The sequence below is a fragment of the Mixophyes fleayi genome, chromosome 2 (genome assembly GCF_038048845.1).
Source record: "Mixophyes fleayi isolate aMixFle1 chromosome 2, aMixFle1.hap1, whole genome shotgun sequence".
In the NCBI taxonomy this organism is placed as follows: domain Eukaryota; kingdom Metazoa; phylum Chordata; class Amphibia; order Anura; family Limnodynastidae; genus Mixophyes; species Mixophyes fleayi.
The window spans coordinates 71,752,934-71,775,867 of NC_134403.1; the positions used below are offsets into that span (position 1 = coordinate 71,752,934).

General features: G+C 42.5%; 1 protein-coding gene across 1 annotated transcript in view; it reads right to left on the minus strand.

Moving 5' to 3' along the window:
- Positions 1-22,934, minus strand: part of PPP1R1A (protein phosphatase 1 regulatory inhibitor subunit 1A) — a 122,736-nt gene that overhangs the window by 13,831 nt on the left and 85,971 nt on the right. Inside the window, exon 5 of the mRNA XM_075199253.1 lies at positions 2,526-2,762. Within this exon, the coding sequence (XP_075055354.1) occupies positions 2,526-2,762 (237 nt within the window). The remainder of the gene's footprint in view (positions 1-2,525; positions 2,763-22,934) is intronic.

The window sequence follows — 22,934 nt, forward strand, 5'->3', positions numbered from 1 at the left end:
TGCTCAGATTGTGGCCAGATGAAATCCAAGTCCCCTCCTCCGCCTCAGCGGGAGACTTGGCATTTCCTTAAAAATGGCCGCTCCTCAGATGAAGTCCCCGCGCCCTATGCCAGAGGCAGCGCCGTACCCATCGGGAGAAAACAGTGACAGTGGCACAGTGGCTATCACTGCCTGCAGGCTGATTCTTTCCTATCTTCTTCTTGTTATTTTTTTAATAAGCAAATACGGAACTATATTCCATTTAAAAACTAAATGAACCAGTGTAAAACATAACACTAATCCACTCCTAACCTCACTGACATGTCAGTAACTCTAACAAAATAATAGAAATCTAATCTAGCAGCAAGTACTGCAGAGCAGTACTGAAACAGCCCAACTCCTTGGGCACTTAAACAAAACTGAGATCTGTGGGGTTGCAGAGGGGAGGAGTCAGCATCAAACTTAGTTGTTAACTATTTAAGTGCCAACTCCTTCATACAACCCCATGGTAGCAGTGTCCCCCAGAGTGGATGAAGGAGAAATGAAGACTTTTTAAGTGTTTTAGGCTAATAATGACCAAAAGCATTCTATTTCTTCATGACCGGGGGCAATATTAAAAATGTTTTGGCCTCCTAGTTAATGATATTGTTTATGCTGGGGAGGCGGAGTGGAGGCGACTTTTTGGTAGCATATTTTTATTTGGAAAACAGATAGGAAACCATACATTTAAAGAAAACTACATACATAAAGTATATGCAGCATTCTGAATCTGATCACGTACAGCATGCACTCTTCATACCGTTTTTAGCTGCTTAAATAACTATAACTAGTTGCTGTCTCCTTGCTGTCACATGTGGCTGACCAGGAGTTTTGTACAAAATGTATCTTAAGGGCTCCAAGAGAGGAACCCACACTGAGGGGCTTCATTGTGGGGGGGAGGGGGGTACCTAATTACCTTATATGGATTATCTGTATTTAGTTATATAGATCCGAAGTCAACATGGTGCTCCTCTCTTGGGCTCTTTACATAAGTACACATTACACAATGTGAGGTTACACCTTTACAACTGACTGTAGCTGCATATTAGAGGCAGCTTCACTCTCAGTCACTTCTAAGGCATCAACATGAGCTTTTATTGTCCAGAATCAGATAATCATTGGAAACACATAAAATAAAGAGTCTGCTGTGTCTGACTTCCCAGCACTGGACATCAATTTAATTAAATGTAATGGAGGCTTGGGAGTAAATGTATCAAGGTGCGATTTTGCAAATCTAGCGATTTTCTTGGGAGAGTTGAAACTCGCAGATGTATGAACCTGAGATTTCATGTAAAATCGTCAGAGATGTGTTTCTGTCAAAATCGCTATTTCCAAAATCGATAGAGATCAAACTCCCGACTGTTTGCCACTCTGGCTATACAAGTCTCAAATGTATGAAGCTGCGATTAAGCTTTAAAAATCGTCAGATACAACAAGCTGCTTGCTAGCAGCGTGATTACTAAACACATCACTGTTACACTGCCCTGTCTATAGAGCCGGAGGTCCCCACAGCTGTCAAAAGTGTTAAAAATAGATAAAAGGTTTTTTTCAAAAAAAAAGCGCGCGGTCTTCCCGCTCGGCCACAATTAACCCTAGTGCTGCCAGCCTACTGCTGGTTACGTGATAATCGGGGAAAAATTTTGTTTCTTTACATTTCTATCGCTGTTATTACCCTACACCCACCGCCCAGGGGTGTAGGAAGAGCCTGGTTGTCCCTAGAGGACAACCAGGGACCCCACTCCCTAGGGAATCCAGCCCAGCGCTGAACAGCCCGGAGTTGGTTGTCATTATGGCAAGGGGACCCCTGCTGCGTGTCCCCCTGCTATAGTGCCACCCACTCCAGGCTGGTCTGCCTAGTGCTGGTTAAGTGAAAAATGGGGGGACCCCACGCAAAAGTTTTCCACAATTTTCACGTAACCAGCAGTAGGCTGGCAGCACTAGGGTTAATAGTGGCCGGGCAGGAGGACCGCATGCTTTTTTTTTTTTTAACATTTATCTATTTTTAAACATTTGACAGCTGTCAGAGCTCCGGCTGTATAGACAGTGCAGTGTAACAGTGATGTGTTTACCAAACATGCAGGAAACACAGGAGAGTTAGCTAAACACGGGAGTTGTTGACATCGCAGCAAATCACCAGAGATGACCAGCGATTTTTAAGGTCAGAGTTAAAATCGCAGTTTAATACATCTGGCAACTTGGGGACTAAAATCACAGGTTATCACCCGCGATTTGCCCAGATTTTAAACTGCTGAAAAGAATCGGACCTTGATACATTTACCCCTTGGTCACTGTACATATGGCATGGCACAGAATCGTCGTTCAAACAACCTGAACATTTATTATTTTATGTTTAGTTACTGTGTCTTTTGGAAGATTTGATATGGTGTACAGTGCTGTCACCTTAACTAAACAAAATAAGTACATAGTTAATATCCCCAATAAACTAACACTATACATGTGAACAGACAACAAAATGTGCAATGATTAGGTCAGCCTGCTAACTGTACCTTCTGAAGAGTCTAGCTGACTATCTTGTTTCCTCCCCAGTGAGTTATTCTCCTGTTGTCCATCCTGCGTAAAACAGCTACATGAGCTCATCTGCTGAGATGCTTCAATTGGAGGTGTGTTACCATGGCAACAGCATCCCAAACTGGGCCTGTTATCCACACTGTTCTGGCTCTGTGGGGTACCTTCATCTTCTGAGCCTTGTTTGCACAAGTGATGCTCTGCCAGTAGCTGGAGTTCTGAAAGAGAGAGTAAAAGTCAGATTCAGATAAAGGATTATGTGAAAACTTTATGTATGACAAAGAAATATGTGCTAATGAAATTCTTAGATGACCACTAGATGTCAGTGTCTTTATGTGTGTTATGAAGTACAGTAACAGTTGACCCAAATGATATATAATTCTTGGCTTCCGATAAGAATGCCAAATGTTACAAATATCATGATATGATACGTGCATATCACACATAATTAATGAAAATTTTTAATTTTTACTTGGAGAAGTTACAGGGGGCCTTATATACTAAGCTCAAAACAGCTGAAGCGCAACATAAAATTTGCTTTGGTGCACCTCAATGAGTTCAAAACCACAGAGTGAGGGAGAGTACAATCAGCCGCTCAGCAATCTACTATTTAATAATCCTTTGAGTATTGAATAATTTGCGATGATTTTATAAAGTAATTTTTTTTTGGTAAGACATATGAATGATGGTGAAAGGACATTAATGTTACCCCAGGTGTTTGTACTAATGATGGGGATCCAGTGATTGGAGGATACAGGTCAACACCACTATATAGAGACGTATCTATGAATGTGGGTTATCTTTGATAAAGTCATGCTTTGAATGACGGAGCGCGTCAGATAAGATATATATTCTCTACACTATGATCTGGTCTAACAAGAAGGAACTTGCAACTCTTTGATCGCTGCATCACATTCACAGAGGGACTTTGTTTAACCACCTGGGTTTCGTGCTGATGTTGAACACTATGGGGAGAGGTCCTGATCGGGAGTTACTTTGGGCTGCGTGGAATTCAAGAGGAGGTAATTTCCCCTAGCAGTAACCACTACTTCATTGGGTGAGATTGCTCCTTATTTATTATTGGAATATAGAAGCAATTTGATTTCATGTTTTTGGCAGGGTTCCGTATGAGCAGCGATAGACTGTTATTGGAATCCAATTAAGAAGCACACATTGACCATTTATACACATCGTTGCCAAAAATGTGAACTGGTCACACACTTTGGAACGCATGTTATTTGCCTCAGACAATGCTATGTGATCTATGCATCAATAGGATGTGGTGTAACTAAATATGCATCGCTGCACCTTGCAGTGATGCATATTTTTGCACTGCTTTAATGCATCATGCTGAGGCTACTCTGAGAGCCCCGGTGAAGTGGTCCCTCTCCTGCGATCTCTCCTATTTACCAGCAGCCTAGCGCTGCCGGTGAAAGGGCACAGCACTATTACTGTATAGGATTTAGAGGATATAGTTTTACTTTTGGAATATGAGCACTTAAGAGTTAGTTTTTAGTTTCACAACCAAGAAAATACTTTGGGGTCTATGCCTCAGTTAGATGCAATACAGCTAAATATGCATCGCTGCGCATCGTAGTGATGTATATTTATGTACCGCTGCAATGCACCATGCCGGGTCTACTCTTGGAGCCCCGGTAAAGTGACCCTTATGCTGTGAACTTTTTTTTTTTTTGCTGAGTGTATGCGCAGAACACTAACACTGTATCGGGTTCTGCAAAGCCAGAGAGGCTTCAGCAGGATCCCATAGGAAAAGACAGGTAACGCCATCATGAGATGATGTTACCTGTCTGCGCAATGCAAAGCTTATCGAAGCTTGATGCATTGCAGAACATCACAGTCCCCATAGTAATCTATGGGGACTGTGATGCTGCACCATATTTCTGTGAAATCTCAGTTAGGCATGTAATGCATGGCAAACATACATAAAAGATGTAGAAACTGTAGTTTCCGCATCTTTTATGTGTCAAATATGCTTGATGCATAGACCACTTTGTAACCATTCACAAAAGTCGAAGATAAAGGGCATAACTACAGGCATCACAGCTATCATTGGTGCTATGTCTGCAGGTCTATAGTGGATCCAAGCCCTTGTAGCTGAAGCTGGGATCCAGATCACATTGCACCCTAATAATTTTTACTGCAGCATATTACAGCTCAAAGTGGATGACTACAATCTGTCTGGTTGCTTTCAACAGTGCTCTGTGCTGTACAACTGTCATAATCTAGATCAGGGTTGTCCAACCCGCGGCCCGCGGGCCGCATGCGGCCCAGCACGCCTGTAAATGTGGCCCAGAAGGAGTTTTGGTTGTGGCAAGGGGGCAGCACTGTAAATGGCAAAAAAAAATCCTGAAAAAAAAGAAAGGAAAATACTTACCTTGCGGTCACGCGGTCACGTCAGCTGGTATTCCGGCTCCCTCCCTTGTCTCCTCCTCCGTGCGGTGCTCGCAGTGAATGTCGGGCGTGATATCATCACGCCCAACATCCATTGCGCAGCGCAGCACAGAGGAGTCACCCGCGCGAGAAGAACAATCAGCAGCACAGAATTGGAGAAAAGCAGAGAAGAGGACAGGAGAACAAGCCGATTAAAAGGTAAGTTAAGGGGGATTTTTTTTATTATTTCATGGGACGCTGACCAGTGAAGTCACCTGGTCCTGGAGCATCATGGACCTTATCTCCCTGCTACGTACTTCTACTTGTAACTCTAATGGGGCATTATGTTTTCTATGGTTTTTTGGATGATCAGCTATCGTTATTGTTAGTGTATCTTATGTGCGGCCCAAACCAACTCGTCGTCTTCCAATGTGGCCCAGGGAAGCTAAAAGGTTGGACACCCCTGATCTAGATGGATTGGTTCCTCCAGCGCTGTGAGCTATGGTTCATTCCCACCTCTGACTTCAGGAAGCAGGAGAGGTTCATGGGGGGTCCGCCATAATTGCTATAATCCAAGAGGACAACCCATTTAAAAAGCATAAGTAATGCTAGCCCGATTGTGATTGGCAGCAGCTACTGGTGGTGGCAAGAAGAAGACAACCAGAAAGGAGGGGGTACATAGCGAATGCCCAGGAGAGATTGTTGCGACAGGGGCACTTAAGATCTGCCAATCTTTATTCCTATTTCTGAGAATGCACAAATTGTTAGTACAGTCCTAGCACAAATGCCAAGGGATATTCACATACCTGCCAAAACCCATGATTCTACTAGGAGATTCCTTTTTCTTTGTGGTCAAAATGGAAATGACTTTCCGTAAAGGTGTGTGGCCTTGTGGAAACAAACGTGGCATGGGTGGATCATGATTTTACGCAGTTTGGAGACATTAACTTATTTTTCCTGATTGAAACATCAGGGAATTTTGAGTGACGTTTTGGTTCTTGAGGGTGTGTCTTCCAAAACAAACACCTCATTACAAGTGAACAGCATTTGCTAAATTTCTGAAAATCTGTCAGGTTCACAAATGGAAGCAATGAGGGTACAGCAGTATCTGGTATACTCTCCTCTCTCCTGCCGACTAGTCTTTTATCAGACAGGGAAAAAAAGTTCTTGTAGTAGAATACAGGAGTAAGTGAACCAGGCACACAAAGAATATTGGAAGACCTACTGGAGAGACCAAGTTTTGGTTGGAATTATCCATTTGTACAAATATTTTTTAAAATCCATACCAAAAAGTTAATTCAGTTAAATTAAATAGTCAATATGCCAAGACACCACTAATTAAAAAGTCAGTATAGTATGTGCCCATAACTATATTGAGCTATTGTTCATTTCATCAAAAACAAACCCTAAATCAGGAACTAGCTTCTCACTTTAATAACAAAGTAATAACAAGGACTTTATCATCAGTTACATCTAGAATCAGTATGATACAGTGAAACATTTCTTAATTACAATTATATAGTTGTCAGTCAAGTAAATGTTTATCAGTATTAATCTAGATGGAAATAATGGTGAATGCTAATTAGCTACAATCTTATTTCAAATGACATAATTACTCGCAACTATTTCAACACATTGCTTGTATAAAAATAAATCATTCCTCTTTTATTTTTAATGATTTATATTGCTAAAAAACATAAAAAAAAAAAAAAAAGATCACCACAACATTTAATTAGGAAGCATCTCTGAAAGCCACAAGCAACTGAGGGTGAAATGTACTGATTGATGGGATCGTGTTTCATTAATGAGCTTGCTTAATTATTTTAATTTATTTCAATATTACATCCTCACAGTCTACTATGCACTGGTTTAGACATATATTTTTTTCTAGCTAAAGCTTTTAACAGCTGAGCAGTAAAAAGTAAAAGGCAATACGGATCATTTACGAAGCATAATAAATGCAGTCACCCACTGCTTCATTTGGGCACCCAGGGCCGGATTAACCCGAGGTCTAACTGGGCTATAGCCCAGGGGCCTCGGGCATCCAGAGGGCCCTTCAAAGTCCTCAGCAGCATTATTGATCGGTCCGGGGGGGGGGGGGCGCCCCCAGCCCGATCAATGCTGCTGAGCACTGTCACTGTAGTCCTCCGTCCCCGGCGCTCAGTAATCTGCTTACTGAGGAGATCTCGCGAGTGAACTCTCGCGAGATCTCCTCAGTAAGGAGCTTACAGCGCACCGGGGACGGAGGACTACAGTGACAGGTAAGCACTTGGGGGGGCCCTCACGGGGTACGGGGGGGCTGCGGGTGGCTCACATTGGGGGCCTCACGGGGGAATGGAGGCGCCCTTAGCCCAGGGGCCTCCATTCCCTTAATTCGGCCCAGTGGGCACCTAATTGTTTGTCTAGCACATTTCAAGGTGCCGCCCACTTCCATCTTTAAAAACACTGCACATCACATAAAAATGCTGCAGGGCTTAGTTGGGACATAGTAACAACAATTGAGTAATTTATAAACATTCTCTTTAATATGGACATTACTGGAAGATTTCAGAACATTCTCCCAAATGTCAGACCAGTCATCAGGGTCTAAGGCCTCGCCAACATCTAGTTCCAGTCCATTTGTTGTAAAGATTTATGGGCAGCACGGTGGCGTAGTGGTTAGCACTTCTGCCTCACAGCACTGGGGTCCTGAGTTCAATTCCCGACCATGGCCTTATCTGTGGGGAGTTTGTATGTTCTCCCCTTGTTTGCGTGGGTTTCCTCCGGGTGCTCTGGTTTCCTCCCACACTTCAAAAACATACTGGTAGGTTAATTGACTGCTAACAAATTGACCCTAGTCTGGCTGTCTGTCTGTCTGTCTGTGTGTGTTAGGGAATTTAGACTGTAAGCCCCATTGGGGCATGGACTAATGTGAGTGAGTTCTCTGTACAGCACTGCAGAATTAGTGGCGCCATATAAATAAATGGTGATGATGATGATGATGAAGATTTATCACCAGCTGAGATGGGAGACAGGGACAGGCATTATAGAAAATCAAGATAAGTCCTCGGGAGCAGTGGCTGTGGAGAAGGGTATGCTTGATTGGCAGGCTTTGACCAAGTGAAAATTTTTTCCAACTTGCAGGTACTGTTGAAACTGTCTATTCAGGGAATTCAGAGAGATCAGAGAATTGAGAAAATTGGCCTGCCTTAGACAGGATGTTTAGGAATAGTACCCCTGCTTCAGACCACACGATGACCAAATCAGGTGAGAAGCCAGGGGGTAAGGCCAGAATTATTGTGGAGGAGAAAACTTACACATCTTATAAGGACCAGATAGCTAGAGACAAACAAATGATAAGGTGGGAGTGGATAGCAAAGGATCTCAGGGTTGGGGATCAACCAGAACAGGGTGCACTTTGTGGTTTTACTTATAGCTTCCAATTCAATGTCAGTCCAGACCTGATACCCATAGGGGAATGTCACTGAACCTGGAGGGTAGCAAATGAAAAATATGTCATTTCACTTTGTGTGCATGAAGAGTGTGATGGATAGCACAAAATTCTGAATTAAATAACAGTTTAATGATTGTAACATGTGCTACGCTATAAACAGACACCAAAAATAAAATTTTATTATGTAAATGAGTTGCATTTTTATTTTATAATGTGTTTAGTGAAGCAGTGCATAGTAGGACAGTCGCATAGAAGGGTAAGCTAAAGCAGCTTTGTCTAAATAATTACTATGATATACATTAGACTAGCAATGGCTCATTAAGCTAGTTCTACTCAAATATGCCCTGTGTAAATCGCTGACGTGTTCCTGTGATGTGAGAATTGTTCTGCTAATGCGTAGACTTGATGTCTTTCTGTGGGTGGTAGTGTATGTTCTAATCTGTCATAAAACAGACACAGCAATGTTTTATTTCTGAGTGGGTGGTTGTGTAAAGCTATAGGTGTAATGTGGGGCATGAATTTATCAGCTTGTTACAATTAACTGGGAAAAATACATGCGCATATATCTGCCACAGATTTTTAACAGGAAAAACATACATTTGTTAAATATTCTTAAGCTTTTGCACAATTTTGTATAACTGTATCACAGCCACTTACATTATGCATAGATAAATGTACATTTGGTTATATAGCAGTGATGGCTAACCTGTGACACTCCAGGTGTTGTGAAACTACAAGTCCCAGCATCCTCTGCCAGTAGATAACTAGCTGATAGCTGGCAAAGCATGCTGGGGCTTGTAGTTTCACAACACCTGGCGTGTCACAGGTTAGCCATCACTGTTATATAGTATAAAATAAAGTGTTTTGTATGCCTTTTTATCATGACAGGAGTTGTCTTACATAACCAACATCTTTGTATAACTCCAGCTAGTTAGTCTACAACCCCCATGGAGCTGTTCAGTTGAGGTACCTTCCGACTTAAGACCATACTTGCCAACTCTCCCTGAATGTCAGGGAGACTCCCTGAAATAGGAGTGATCTCCCTCACTCCCTGAAGAGTCTGGCATTCTCCCTGATGCTGAACCAGTACAAGACGTGGTTGGCTTCACCATCTGTGGCATGATGACACAGTTCAGAAATTGTGTCCTATGTTCATGTATTGATGCCTATGGAGGTGGCCATTTTCATGGAGACCAACATTTAAACAAAGACTGACAGGTAAGACAACATGACTTCAGTAATGGAGACAGAAATGTAAAAGACACTTCTGTCTCTAGAGATTCATTAGCTGCTTTTCTTTAACACATAGTTGCCTACTCCCCCGGAATGTCCGGAAGACTCCTGCATTTCTGGGAGACCTCCCGAGAAAGCAGGGCAATCTCCCGGTTCTCGCCCCCGCAATATATAAATGGCCGGGACGGGGCTTAATGACGCAAATATCGCATCATCTTAGCCACGCCCCCTGCTGTAATTGGGCAAAATTGTGACAATCGTTTAGGGACGGGACCAAAAGGATGTGATTCGTCAAGCCCCGCCCCCGCATGCCTAGTTCCCCCGGGATCTCCCTGAAGCCAACGAGGAAAAGTTGGCAAGTATGCTTAAGACTTCACATTGTAATGAATCCATGGTCCTGACAGTATGAGGAAGAGAGGGCTGCTGTACTCACCCTTATGTTAGACCAACTCTTCTCTCCTCTGTCCCTTGCAGACCCTTGTGTCTTGAGAGGTGGACCAGGGACATTCATGTGCAAGCTCAGTACAGTAAGGATGTGCAGACACAAGTTAAGCATGCCTCTTTTAAGATGCATCTTATTTTGGTTTATGGGTATATTTGAAATATGTTCCTTAACAAGAGTAACTGCTGTGCCATAAAACAGATGTAGTTTCCGTGTTGATGGTGATGATTGATGCAAATTTGCCCCCAATACGCTAATTCGCTAATTTAAGGTTGCTCATATCTTTACATGTGTGTAACTTATTATACAGACACACATTTGCTTGTATATTTAACAGCTTTTATGTTAAACTCTAAATGACCCTAATATTTGAATACCATGCTGTACACTTTTATATATACGATGTCCTGAACTAAAATAGTGATTGTATGATTGGGGTGATTCACTTATTTAGAATCAAATGTGCGGTAATCCATAGGAACCAATCAGACATTTTCTAACATACACTAGACTGAACATCGTTAATTTTAGGGATGAGCGCACTCGGATTTATAAAATCCGAGCCCACCCGAACGTTGCGGATCCGAGTCGGATCCGAGACAGATCCGGGTATTGGCGCCAAATTCAAAAGTGAAACTGAGGCTCTGACTCATAATCCCGTTGTCGGATCTCGCGATACTCGGATCCTATAAATTCCCCGCTAGTCGCCGCCATCTTCACTCGGGCATTGATCAGGGTAGAGGGAGGGTGTGTTAGGTGGTCCTCTGTGCTGTTTAGTTCTGTGCTGTTTAGTTCTGTGCTGTTTAGTTCTGTGCTGTTTAGTTCTGTGCTGTTTAGTTCTGTGCTGTGCTGTGCTGTGCTGTGCTGTGCTGTGCTGTGCTGTGCTGTGTTCTGCAGTATCAGTCCAGTGGTGCTGTGTGCTGTGCTCTGTCCTTCTGAGGTCAGTGGTGCTGCTGGGTCCTGTGCTGTGTCCTGTTCAGTCCAGTGGTGCTGTGTCCTGTGCTCTGTGCTTCTAAGGGCATAGTTATTTCCCCAATATTCCCCTGTGTTTAAAAAAATAAAAAAAAGTTTTTTAAAAAAATACCAAAAACTACTTTAATATTTTTTAATTACCACAAAATTTGCACAACCAATCCTGCAGTATAAGCCCATTGGTACTGCAATATTACCAAGTTCACACATTCAGCAGTAAAAGTCCAGTGGTACTGCAATATTACAAAGTTTACACATTCTGCAGTATCAGTCCAGTGGTGCTGTGTCCTGTGCTCTGTCCTGCTGAGTTCCGTAGTGCTGCTGGGTCCTGTGCCGTGTCCTGTTCAGTCCAGTGGTGCTGTGTCCTGTGCTCTGTGCTTCTAAGGGCATAGTTATTTCCCCATTATTCCCAAGTTTTTAAAAAATAAAAAAAAAGTAAAAAAAAATAAAAAATTTAAAAAAAAAAAAATATATAATAATTATAACCAAATTTGCAAAACCAATCCAGCATTATAAGTCCATTGGTACTGCAATATTACCAAGTTCACACATTCTGCAGTATCAGTCCAGTGGTGCTGTGTCCTGTGCTCTGTCCTGCTGAGTTCCGTAGTGCTGCTGGGTCCTGTGCCGTGTCCTGTTCAGTCCAGTGGTGCTGTGTCCTGTGCTCTGTGCTTCTAAGGGCATAGTTATTTCCCCACTATTCCCAAGTTTTTTAAAAATAAAAAAAAAGTAAAAAAAAATAAAAAATTTAAAAAAAAAAATATATATAATAATTATAACCAAATTTGCAAAACCAATCCAGCATTATAAGTCCATTGGTACTGCAATATTACCAAGTTCACACATTCTGCAGTATCAGTCCAGTGGTGCTGTGTCCTGTGCTCTGTCCTGCTGAGTTCCGTAGTGCTGCTGGGTCCTGTGCCGTGTCCTGTTCAGTCCAGTGGTGCTGTGTCCTGTGCTCTGTGCTTCTAAGGGCATAGTTATTTCCCCACTATTCCCAAGTTTTTTAAAAATAAAAAAAAAATAAAACATTTTAAAAAAAAAATATATATAATAATTATAACCAAATTTGCAAAACCAATCCAGCATTATAAGTCCATTGGTACTGCAATATTACCAAGTTCACACATTCTGCAGTATCAGTCCAGTGGTGCTGTGTCCTGTGCTCTGTCCTGCTGAGTTCCGTAGTGCTGCTGGGTCCTGTGCCGTGTCCTGTTCAGTCCAGTGGTGCTGTGTCCTGTGCTCTGTGCTTCTAAGGGCATAGTTATTTCCCCAATATTCCCCTGTGTTTAAAAAAATAAAAAAAAGTTTTTTTAAAAAATACCAAAAACTACTTTAATATTTTTTAATTACCACAAAATTTTCACAACCAATCCTGCAGTATAAGTCCATTGGTACTGCAATATTACCAAGTTCACACATTCTGCAGTATTTTGTGCTACATATAATGGAGACCAAAAATTTGGAGGATAAAGTAGGGAAAGATCAAGACCCACTTCCTCCTAATGCTGAAGCTGCTGCCACTAGTCATGACATAGACGATGAAATGCCATCAACGTCGTCTTCCAAGCCCGATGCCCAATCTCGTAGTACCGGGCATGTAAAATCCAAAAAGCCCAAGTTAAGAAAAAGTAGCAAAAAGAGAAACTTTAAATCATCTGAGGAGAAACGTAAAGTTGCCAATATGCCATTTACGACACGGAGTGGCAAGGAACGGCTTAGGCCCTGGCCCGTGTTCATGACTAGTGGTTCAGCTTCACCCACGGATCTTAGCCCTCCTCCTCCTCCCCCCCCCTACAAAAAATTGAAGAGAGTTATGCTGTCAGCAACAAAACAGCAAACAACTCTGCCTTCTAAAGAGAAATTATCACAAATCCCCAAGGCGAGTCCAAGGGTGTTGGTGGTTGTCAAGCCTGACCTTCCCATCACTGTACGGGAAGAGGTGGCTCGGGAGGAGGCTATTGATGATGTAGCTGGCGCTGTGGAGGAACTTGATGATGAGGATGGTGATGTGGTTATTGTAAATGAGGCACCAGGGGGGGAAACAGCTGATGTCCATGGGATGAAAAAGCCCATCGTCATGCCTGGTCAGAAGACCAAAAAATGCACCTCTTCGGTCTGGAGTTATTTTTATCCAAATCCAGACAACCAATGTATGGCAATATGTAGCTTATGTAAAGCTCAAATAAGCAGGGGTAAGGATCTTGCCCACCTAGGAACATCCTCCCTTATACGTCACCTGAATAACCTTCATAGTTCAGTGGTTAGTTCAGGAACTGGGGCTAGGACCCTCATCGGTACAGGGACACCTAAATCCCGTGGTCCAGTTGGATACACACCAGCAACACCCTCCTCGTCAACTTCCTCCACAATCTCCATCAGATTCAGTCCTGCAGCCCAAGTCAGCAGCCAGACTGAGTCCTCCTCAATACGGGATTCATCCGAGGAATCCTGCAGCGGTACGCCTACTACTGCCACTGCTGCTGTTGCTGCTGTTAGTCGGTCATCTTCCCAGAGGGGAAGTCGTAAGACCGCTAAGTCTTTCACAAAACAATTGACCGTCCAACAGTCGTTTGCCATGACCACCAAATACGATAGTAGTCACCCTATTGCAAAGCGTATAACTGCGGCTGTAACTGCAATGTTGGTGTTAGACGTGCGCCCGATGTCCGCCATCAGTGGAGTGGGATTTAGAGGGTTGATGGAGGTATTGTGTCCCCGGTACCAAATCCCCTCGAGATTCCACTTCACTAGGCAGGCGATACCAAAAATGTACAGAGAAGTACGATCAAGTGTCTTCAGTGCTCTTAAAAATGCGGTTGTACCCACTGTCCACTTAACCACGGACATGTGGACAAGTGGTTCTGGGCAAACGAAGGACTATATGACTGTGACAGCCCACTGGGTAGATGCATCCCCTTCCGCAGCAACAGCAACAGCTGCATCAGTAGCAGCATCTACAAAATGGCTGCTCATGCAAAGGCAGGCAACATTGTGCATTACAGGCTTTAATAAGAGGCACAACGCTGACAACATATTAGAGAAAATGAGGGAAATTATCTCCCAGTGGCTTACCCCACTTAGACTCTCATGGGGATTTGTGGTGTCAGACAATGCCAGTAACATTGTGCGGGCATTAAATATGGGCAATTTCCAGCACGTCCCATGTTTTGCCCACACCATTAATTTGGTGGTGCAGCATTACCTCAAGAGTGACAGGGGTGTGCAGGAGATGCTTGCGGTGGCCCGCAAAATTGCTGGACACTTTCGGCATTCAGCCAGTGCCTACCGCAGACTAGAGGCACATCAAAAAAGCTTGAACCTGCCCTGCCATCACCTCAAACAAGAGGTTGTGACGCGCTGGAACTCCACCCTCTATATGCTGCAGAGGATGGAGGAGCAGCAAAAGGCCATTCAGGCCTACACAGCCACCTACGACATAGGCAAAGGAGTGGGGATGCGCCTCAGTCAAGCGCAGTGGAGACTGATTTCCGTGTTGTGCAAGGTTCTGCAGCCATTTGAACTTGCCACACGAGCAGTCAGTTCCGACACTGCCAGCTTGAGTCAGGTCATTCCCCTCATCAGGCTGTTGCAGAAGCAGCTGGAGAAAGTGAGGGAGGAGCTGGTAAGCCATTGCGATTACACCAAGCATGTAGCTCTTGTGGATGTAGCCCTTCGTACGCTTTGCCAGGATCCGAGGGTGGTCACTCTTTTAAAGTCAGAGGAATACATTCTGGCCACCGTGCTCGATCCTCGGTTTAAAGCGTATGTTGTGTCTCTGTTTCCGGCGGACACAAGTCTACAGCGGTGCAAAGACCTGCTGGTCAGGAGATTGTCCTCTGAAGAGGACCGTGACATGCCAACAGCTCCACCCTCATTTTCTTCCACATCTATGGCTGCGAGGAAAAAGCTCAGTTTTCCCAAAAGAGGCACTGGCGGGGATGCTGATAACATCTGGTCCGGACTGAAGGACCTGCCAACCATTGCAGACATGTCTACTGTCGCTGCATTGGATGCTGTCACAATAGAAAAAATTGTGGATGATTACTTTGCTGACACCATCCAAGTAGACATGTCAGACAGTCCATATTGTTACTGGCAGGAAAAAAAGGCAGTTTGGAAGCCCCTGTACAAACTGGCTCTATTTTACCTGAGTTGTCCCCCCTCCAGTGTGTACTCGGAAAGAGTTTTTAGTGCAGCGGGGAACCTGGTCAGTGAGCGGCGAAGGAGGTTGCTTCCTCACAACGTTGAAAAAATGATGTTTATAAAAATGAATAATCAATTCCTCAATGAAGTACAGCACTGCCCTCCAGATACTACAGAGGGACCTGTGGTTGTGGAGTCCAGCGGGGACGAATTGATAATGTGTGATGAGGAGGAAGTACACACTGTAGGGGGAGAGGAATCAGAGGTTGAGGATGAGGACGACATCTTGCCTCAGTAGAGCCTGTTTAGTCTGTACAGGGAGAGATGAATAGCTTTTTTGGTGTGGGGGCCCAAACAAACCAATCATTTCAGCCAAAGTTGTTTGGTAGGCCCTGTCGCTGAAATGATTGGTTTGTTAAAGTGTGCATGTCCTATTTCAACAACATAAGGGTGGGTGTGAGGGCCCAAGGACAATTCCATCTTGGAACTTTTTTTTTTGCATTATATGACCAAGCAACAGTCGTTTGCCATGTTCAAAAAGTAAAACCAAATGTAAAAAAATTCAAGAAATTAAACCAAAAGTAAAATGCCGTGTCATAATTTAAAACAAGAGGTATTGACGTGCTCTAAAACTACTGTATTGTTGTTTATATTTTATAAACACTACACTTGAAAGCTTGAGTCTTTCAATAGAAAAGTAACTGTCCATTGCACGAATATTTGCAACAGGGACAATTTTAGGGTTAAGAAAGTCAACTAATAACACTTCGACGCTGTCTGTCTTTATAAACACTACACTTGGAAGTTGGAGGAGGTATTGTGGCCCCGGCACCAAATTTACTACCGGGGCCACTCCACTGTGCAGTCCATATTTAGGTGTATCAGATATTAAACAACGGTGACAGTTGATGCCCAATTTTTTAATTATATTGTGGCCTCGGTACCAAATTGTGTACCGGGGCCACCCCACTACGCAGTCCAGATACTTGTTTGGTGGAATTCAGACCAGTTGAGGGTTTTATTATTATATTGTGTGGACCACTCTATCTATACCACACTACAACTCTATACCACTCTATTTCCTACTTTAATTCTATTTCATACTTTAATTCTATTTCCTACTTTAATTCTATTACTAATTAATTACCATAAAGAGGAACAAAATAAACCAATTTTACCAAAAGTATAATATGACTTAGACTTACAAACACTACACTTTAAAGATCGTGCCTTTAAATGAAAAAGTCAGTCTTCATTGCACGACTATGTGCAACAGGGACATTTTTTTGGGTTTACAAAGTCAAACAATAACACTTCGACCCTGTCTGTCTGGGGTCTCTCAATGACGAATTGTCTGTACCATGTTTGGAGGAGGTATTGTGGCCCCGGTATCAAATTGGGTACCGGGGCCACCCCACTATGCAGTCCAGATACTTGTTTGGTGGAATTCAGACACGTGGAGGGTTTTTTAATTATATTGTGGCCTCGGTACCAAATTGTGTACCGGGGCCACCACACTACGCAGTCAAGATAGATAGATGCGTATTGCGTATCATAGATAAAGTACATTCAGTGGTGTGGGGCAAATTGAAAAATATTCAAAATGCACTGACATTATCAAAAACAAGAGGTTGTCACACGCTAAAACTCCAACATGTATATGATGGAGAGGATGGAGGAGCAGCCGTATGTGTAGTGTAATGCAGATCTGTTGAAGGTTTTTTATATATTTTATTGTGGTGCCCAGTGCCCACTCCTCTACGCAGTCCAGGTACAATTATTGGTGCGAATCATAAAAGTTCAGGGTTTTTAAGATATTGTGGTGACCCACTCCTCTACGCAGTCCAGGTACAATTATTGGTGCGAATCATAAAAGTTCAGGGTTTTTAATATATTGTGGTGACCCACTCCTCTACGCAGTCCAGGTACAATTATTGGTGCGAATCATAAAAGTTCAGGGTTTTTAAGATATTGTGGTGACCCACTCCTCTACGCAGTCCAGGTACAATTATTGGTGCGAATCATAAAAGTTCAGGGTTTTTAAGATATTGTGGTGACCCACTCCTCTACGCAGTCCAGGTACAATTATTGGTGCGAATCATAAAAGTTCAGGGTTTTTAAGATATTGTGGTGACCCACTCCTCTACGCAGTCCAGGTACAATTATTGGTGCGAATCATAAAAGTTCAGGGTTTTTAAGATATTGTGGTGACCCACTCCTCTACGCAGTCCAGGTACAATTATTGGTGCGAATCATAAAAGTTCAGGGTTTTTAAGATATTGTGGTGACCCACTCCTCTACGCAGTCCAGGTACAATTATTGGTGTGAATCATACAAGTTCAGGGTTTTTAATATATTGTGGTGACCCACTCCTCTACGCAGTCCAGGTACATTTATTGGTGCGATTCATAAAAGTTCAGGGTTTTTAATATATATTGTGGTGACCCACTCCTCTACGCAGTCCAGGTACATTTATTGGTGCGAATCATACAAGTTGATGGTTTTCTTATTATATATATTGTGGTGACCCACTCCTCTACGCAGTCCAGGTACATTTATTGGTGCGAATCATAAAAGTTCAGGGTTTTTAAGATATTGTGGTGACCCACTCCTCTACGCAGTCCAGGTACAATTATTGGTGCGAATCATAAAAGTTCAGGGTTTTTAATATATTGTGGTGACCCACTCCTCTACGCAGTCCAGGTACAATTATTGGTGCGAATCATAAAAGTTCAGGGTTTTTAAGATATTGTGGTGACCCACTCCTCTACGCAGTCCAGGTACAATTATTGGTGCGAATCATAAAAGTTCAGGGTTTTTAAGATATTGTGGTGACCCACTCCTCTACGCAGTCCAGGTACAATTATTGGTGCGAATCATAAAAGTTCAGGGTTTTTAAGATATTGTGGTGACCCACTCCTCTACGCAGTCCAGGTACAATTATTGGTGCGAATCATAAAAGTTCAGGGTTTTTAAGATATTGTGGTCACCCACTCCTCTACGCAGTCCAGGTACAATTATTGGTGCGAATCATAAAAGTTCAGGGTTTTTAAGATATTGTGGTGACCCACTCCTCTACGCAGTCCAGGTACAATTATTGGTGCGAATCATACAAGTTCAGGGTTTTTAATATATTGTGGTGACCCACTCCTCTACGCAGTCCAGGTACATTTATTGGTGCGATTCATAAAAGTTCAGGGTTTTTAATATATATTGTGGTGACCCACTCCTCTACGCAGTCCAGGTACATTTATTGGTGCGATTCATAAAAGTTCAGGGTTTTTAATATATATTGTGGTGACCCACTCCTCTACGCAGTCCAGGTACAATTATTGGTGCGAATCATAAAAGTTCAGGGTTTTTAATATATTGTGGTGACCCACTCCTCTACGCAGTCCAGAAAGATACCTTGTTGCAACGTTTTGGACTAATAACTATATTGTGAGGTGTTCAGAATACACTGTAAATTAGTGGAAATGCTTGTTATTGAATGTTATTGAGGTTAATAATAGCCTAGGAGTGAAAATAAGCCCAAAAACTTGATTTTTAAACTTTTTATGTTTTTTTCAAAAAAAATCCGAATCCAATACCTTAAATCCGAACCGAGACCTTTCGTCAAGTGTTTTGCGAGACAAATCCGAACCTCAAAAATAACGAAAATCCGGATCCAAAACACAAAACACGAGACCTCAAAAGTCGCCGGTGCACATCCCTAGTTAATTTCTGATTGGTTGCTTTGGTTTACTGTACTTGCACCTAGGTTAGCAAATAACCCTTTCAGTCTTGAAAACATTTTGTTGAACAATCATCTTTATACACAATAGTAGACAGGAGATCGCTATGTTTTCTGCATTCTTTTTCAATCCTATGTTTATATCACACAACACATTTCCCAAAACTGTACAATCAACTGTATATAGACTCATCAGTCCCTACGGCTGTGGCACTTACAATCTTATTTGCCTACCACAGACACACAAGCACTCTAAAACCTGGACAAATTTAGTTGGGAGTCAGTGAATCTAGTACTATGTCAAGGGAAAAATCTTGGAGAAAACCACGTGAATGCAAATGCCATGAAGATTCAAGCCCAATGCCCAAGAACTATAAGGTAGTGCCCTTCATCATCATCATCACCATGTATTTATATAGCGCCATACAGAGAACTCATTCACATCAGTCCCTGCCCCACAGTCTAAATTCCCTAACATACAGACAGGCAGAGAGAGAGACTAGGTCAATTCTGATAACAGCCAATTAACCTACCAGTATGTTTTTGAAGTGTGGGAGGAAACCGGAGCACCCGGAGGAAACCCACGCAAACACAGGGAGAACATACAAACTCCACACACGTAAGGTCATGGTTGGGAATTGAACTCATGACCCCAGTGCTGTGAGACAGAAGTGCTATTTACTTAGCCACCGTGCTGCCCTGCCAGTATAATGAAGCTTGTCCTAGTGGTGTGATAAATATCCTTTACTTTGTCATCAGAATGGATTTTTGTGTCCTAGTTCCAGTTTAATCCTTATTATATTTCACTTTCTATATTTAGGGACCTGTCTGACAGAGCAATTTTTAAAAAATGGAGCCTCCCTCCTCCTACATTGGCATAATGTAATGCACAGAGCCTAGGCACTAGTGTTTGCTAACTGTGTAAACACTAATAGTGAATCTATAATCACATCTAAGTGCCAGTGTATGTGTGGTTACGTGACACCTTTGAAACGCTTTTCTGAAATGTCCCTTACTGTCCCTCATACCCTTTTCAGATTGCCGCCCCTGCAATATCCCGGGTATATGATTCCAGGATATTTCAGTGGGGTAGAGCCTCCCACCCTAGCAAATTCTGGGTAGACCGTGTTCATACTGAACTCGGGTCTGCACGGGTCTCCCTGACAACATCACAAGAGGAGCCAATCAGAGCTCTCATCTTGATGATTTATTTTTTTTTTACTTTTCAATGGTGTTCGGCGAGACACGGGTTGAAAAACCAGGTCTCACTGTTCACACCGGTGGCTTCCCGGGTCGGATTCGAGAATAACCCTCCAAGAGGCCCGGGACTAATTCCCAGGTCAGCCGATCCAGGTAGATGCCCCTGGACCCATTCACACTGAGCCTCGACCCGGGTCATCGGGGCTCGCCCTGGCAAAAACATGGGTCTTTTAGGCAGTGTGAATGGGGTATTACTGTCTAATAAATGTGGGTCATGGCATAGACCTATAGTTGAACCATTGCTTGTGGCTCAATAAAAGTGGTTTAAATTCATCTTGAACATATCTGGTTAAAAATATTTTTTTCTGTTGGTCTGTACCCTTTCCACTGTTATGGTTGTATATGATAAAATAAATACATGACACAATAAAACTCAGCAGAAAGTGACAGTGCATTTAGCAGTAATACAGACAAAATGTACAAGTAGAATTATAAATGGTATTGATAGACAAACTGTTATTATTGGTATCTTTATGAGAGTCAGCATGGATATTATATTGACACAATGACAGAGAGGATGCACCATTGTCTACTGGCAGAGTCACAGTCATCATCTATTTTTTAAGCTGTTAATGCTCAGCACACTTACTGAGACTTCCCAAGACTCAGCACCGGGTGACATATATTTTTCTATTTTGCTTTTATACAATGGAGATTGCTTCCCCTCTCACAAGAGGTGACTCATCCACTCTCTAATGGATTTGTAAGATCAGATGTACATTTGAAAATTGCTAAATTGCTTCAAGCCCCATGTAAGGAATATTTTATTTCTCTGCTCTGTTTATCTCCGCAAAGCAGTGGTTGGTGGGCTGGTATACGGTGGTACGCCATACCGCCACTTCTGCTACTGCCTTCACTGAAAACTATCAGATTCCAAGATTCCATTCATATACATTTTCCATACCACCAATTCTAAATTTCCAATTCGAATACTGCCTCAAAGTATACGTACATGTTTGGAAACGTATTTAGCAGTGGTGTATTCTAACAGAAATTTTGTTTGTTAGATATTTTACACAATTTATGCCTCAGAACATAATTTTATAACTAGATGAGCACATACAGCACAAAGGCATTTACCCCTTCTAAACTTATTTTCAGTATGCTGTTATAATTTTATAACATTTATTTAATGGGGATTGCTAATCAGATTAATTTTACCTTTACCCTTCAGAAGGCCTCACCCCCAACAACATAATATAACACAAGTGTGGGTCAAACACCGTCAACATAATCAGCGAAAAGCACAGGTCATAAGAATGTATGGAAATAAGGGTTGAAATCACAGCTCATTTTGCTCACGCCTCATAGGGGGGGGAATGGTGCTCCGACTGTATAAACCATACATCCGGGAGAGGGGTGTGACTAATGGGCGGGAGGGGGCGGGGCGCCTCGGATCGCGTCAATTTGGCCAAAATGTTGCGATTCTCTGTGAATCGTGTCATTTTAACAAGGGAATTCCAGGATGCGGGAGAAATGCCAGCTCTCACGGGATCCCGGGAGACTGACCCGAATTTCGGGAGTCTCCCGGACTTTCTGGGAGAGTTGGCAAGTATGGTATAAACTATCAGATACTACAGTAGAAGAATCTCTGCTCATATCTGTTTGCACCTCTAGGAGGTACAAGAAAAGATGAGCAGAGATTTCAGGCCGGATATCAGAGATTCCGAGGGCACTTTGCGCAGATTTTAATTTCATACATAGAGAGGTACGAGCAAAATGAACTGTGACTTCTCTACTGTAGTAACTGGTCGTGTGAGGAGCCGCACAGCGCTGCAAGGCTCTCGGGGCACCAGAATTACATCCATCCTAGACTGACAGTCTGAACTCATTAACTGACATATCATTATATCTATCACAGTAGCCTTTTTCCATGTCCCGTAAATATGTATCACAAAGAAATATAAATGCAGATGTTTAGGTGCTCCACAATATGTTGTTAATCTGTATCTGTACATCCAGTCTATCATGAGACAGAAACTTTTATGAATGCTGTTATTTGCCAATTTACAAATAATTTACTTCATTGCAGGTATTCTGAGAATACCATTTACATGGCTTCACTTGTAGTAAATGCTTAACCTACCTCTGAAGAATGATACTACAACCTACAGGTAGAGTGCTTCATCCATCAGCACTTGCCTGTGTCATTCTCTGAATACCCAAAGGTAAAGTATTGACATGGACTGACTCATAGATGGTGTACATAGGAGTGACTGCTCCTGTAGTGGAGTCACTTATGTGCATATTTTGTAATATGTTTTGTAAAAAGTGTTGTTTTTATAGTTCATTATAATTTTCCACTTTGTGTGCCCCTTTCTCACCCTCACTATTTTTACTAGGACTGCTTTCAACATGGAGTGTTGTCACCAGAATCTTGAAGTTCTATATGAATTTCAAGAACAATAGTCTTCTTTCCGGAAATTTTGTGACACAACATGTTATGTTTTAGAAACCAAGACATCCAATTGTAAATAGCTCGAAAGTCCTTGATTTCCAGAGACATCCACAGGCACTGAAGGTTTTTCCATGGGGGTATTTTGTCCCCGTGCTGTAAGTCTGACCAACTGCACTCTAATGCTTTGTATGCGTTGCGTTTTCACTACATGATCTTATTCTAGTTTGTGTACATTAATATTTATTGGCAGAGAGTATGGTTCAATAGATAAATGTATGTGATCTGTTGGGAAAATGTACATTGATAATGATCAAAAACATACACACACACACACACACACACACACACACATAAAGACAAAAACATACACACGCATAAAGCA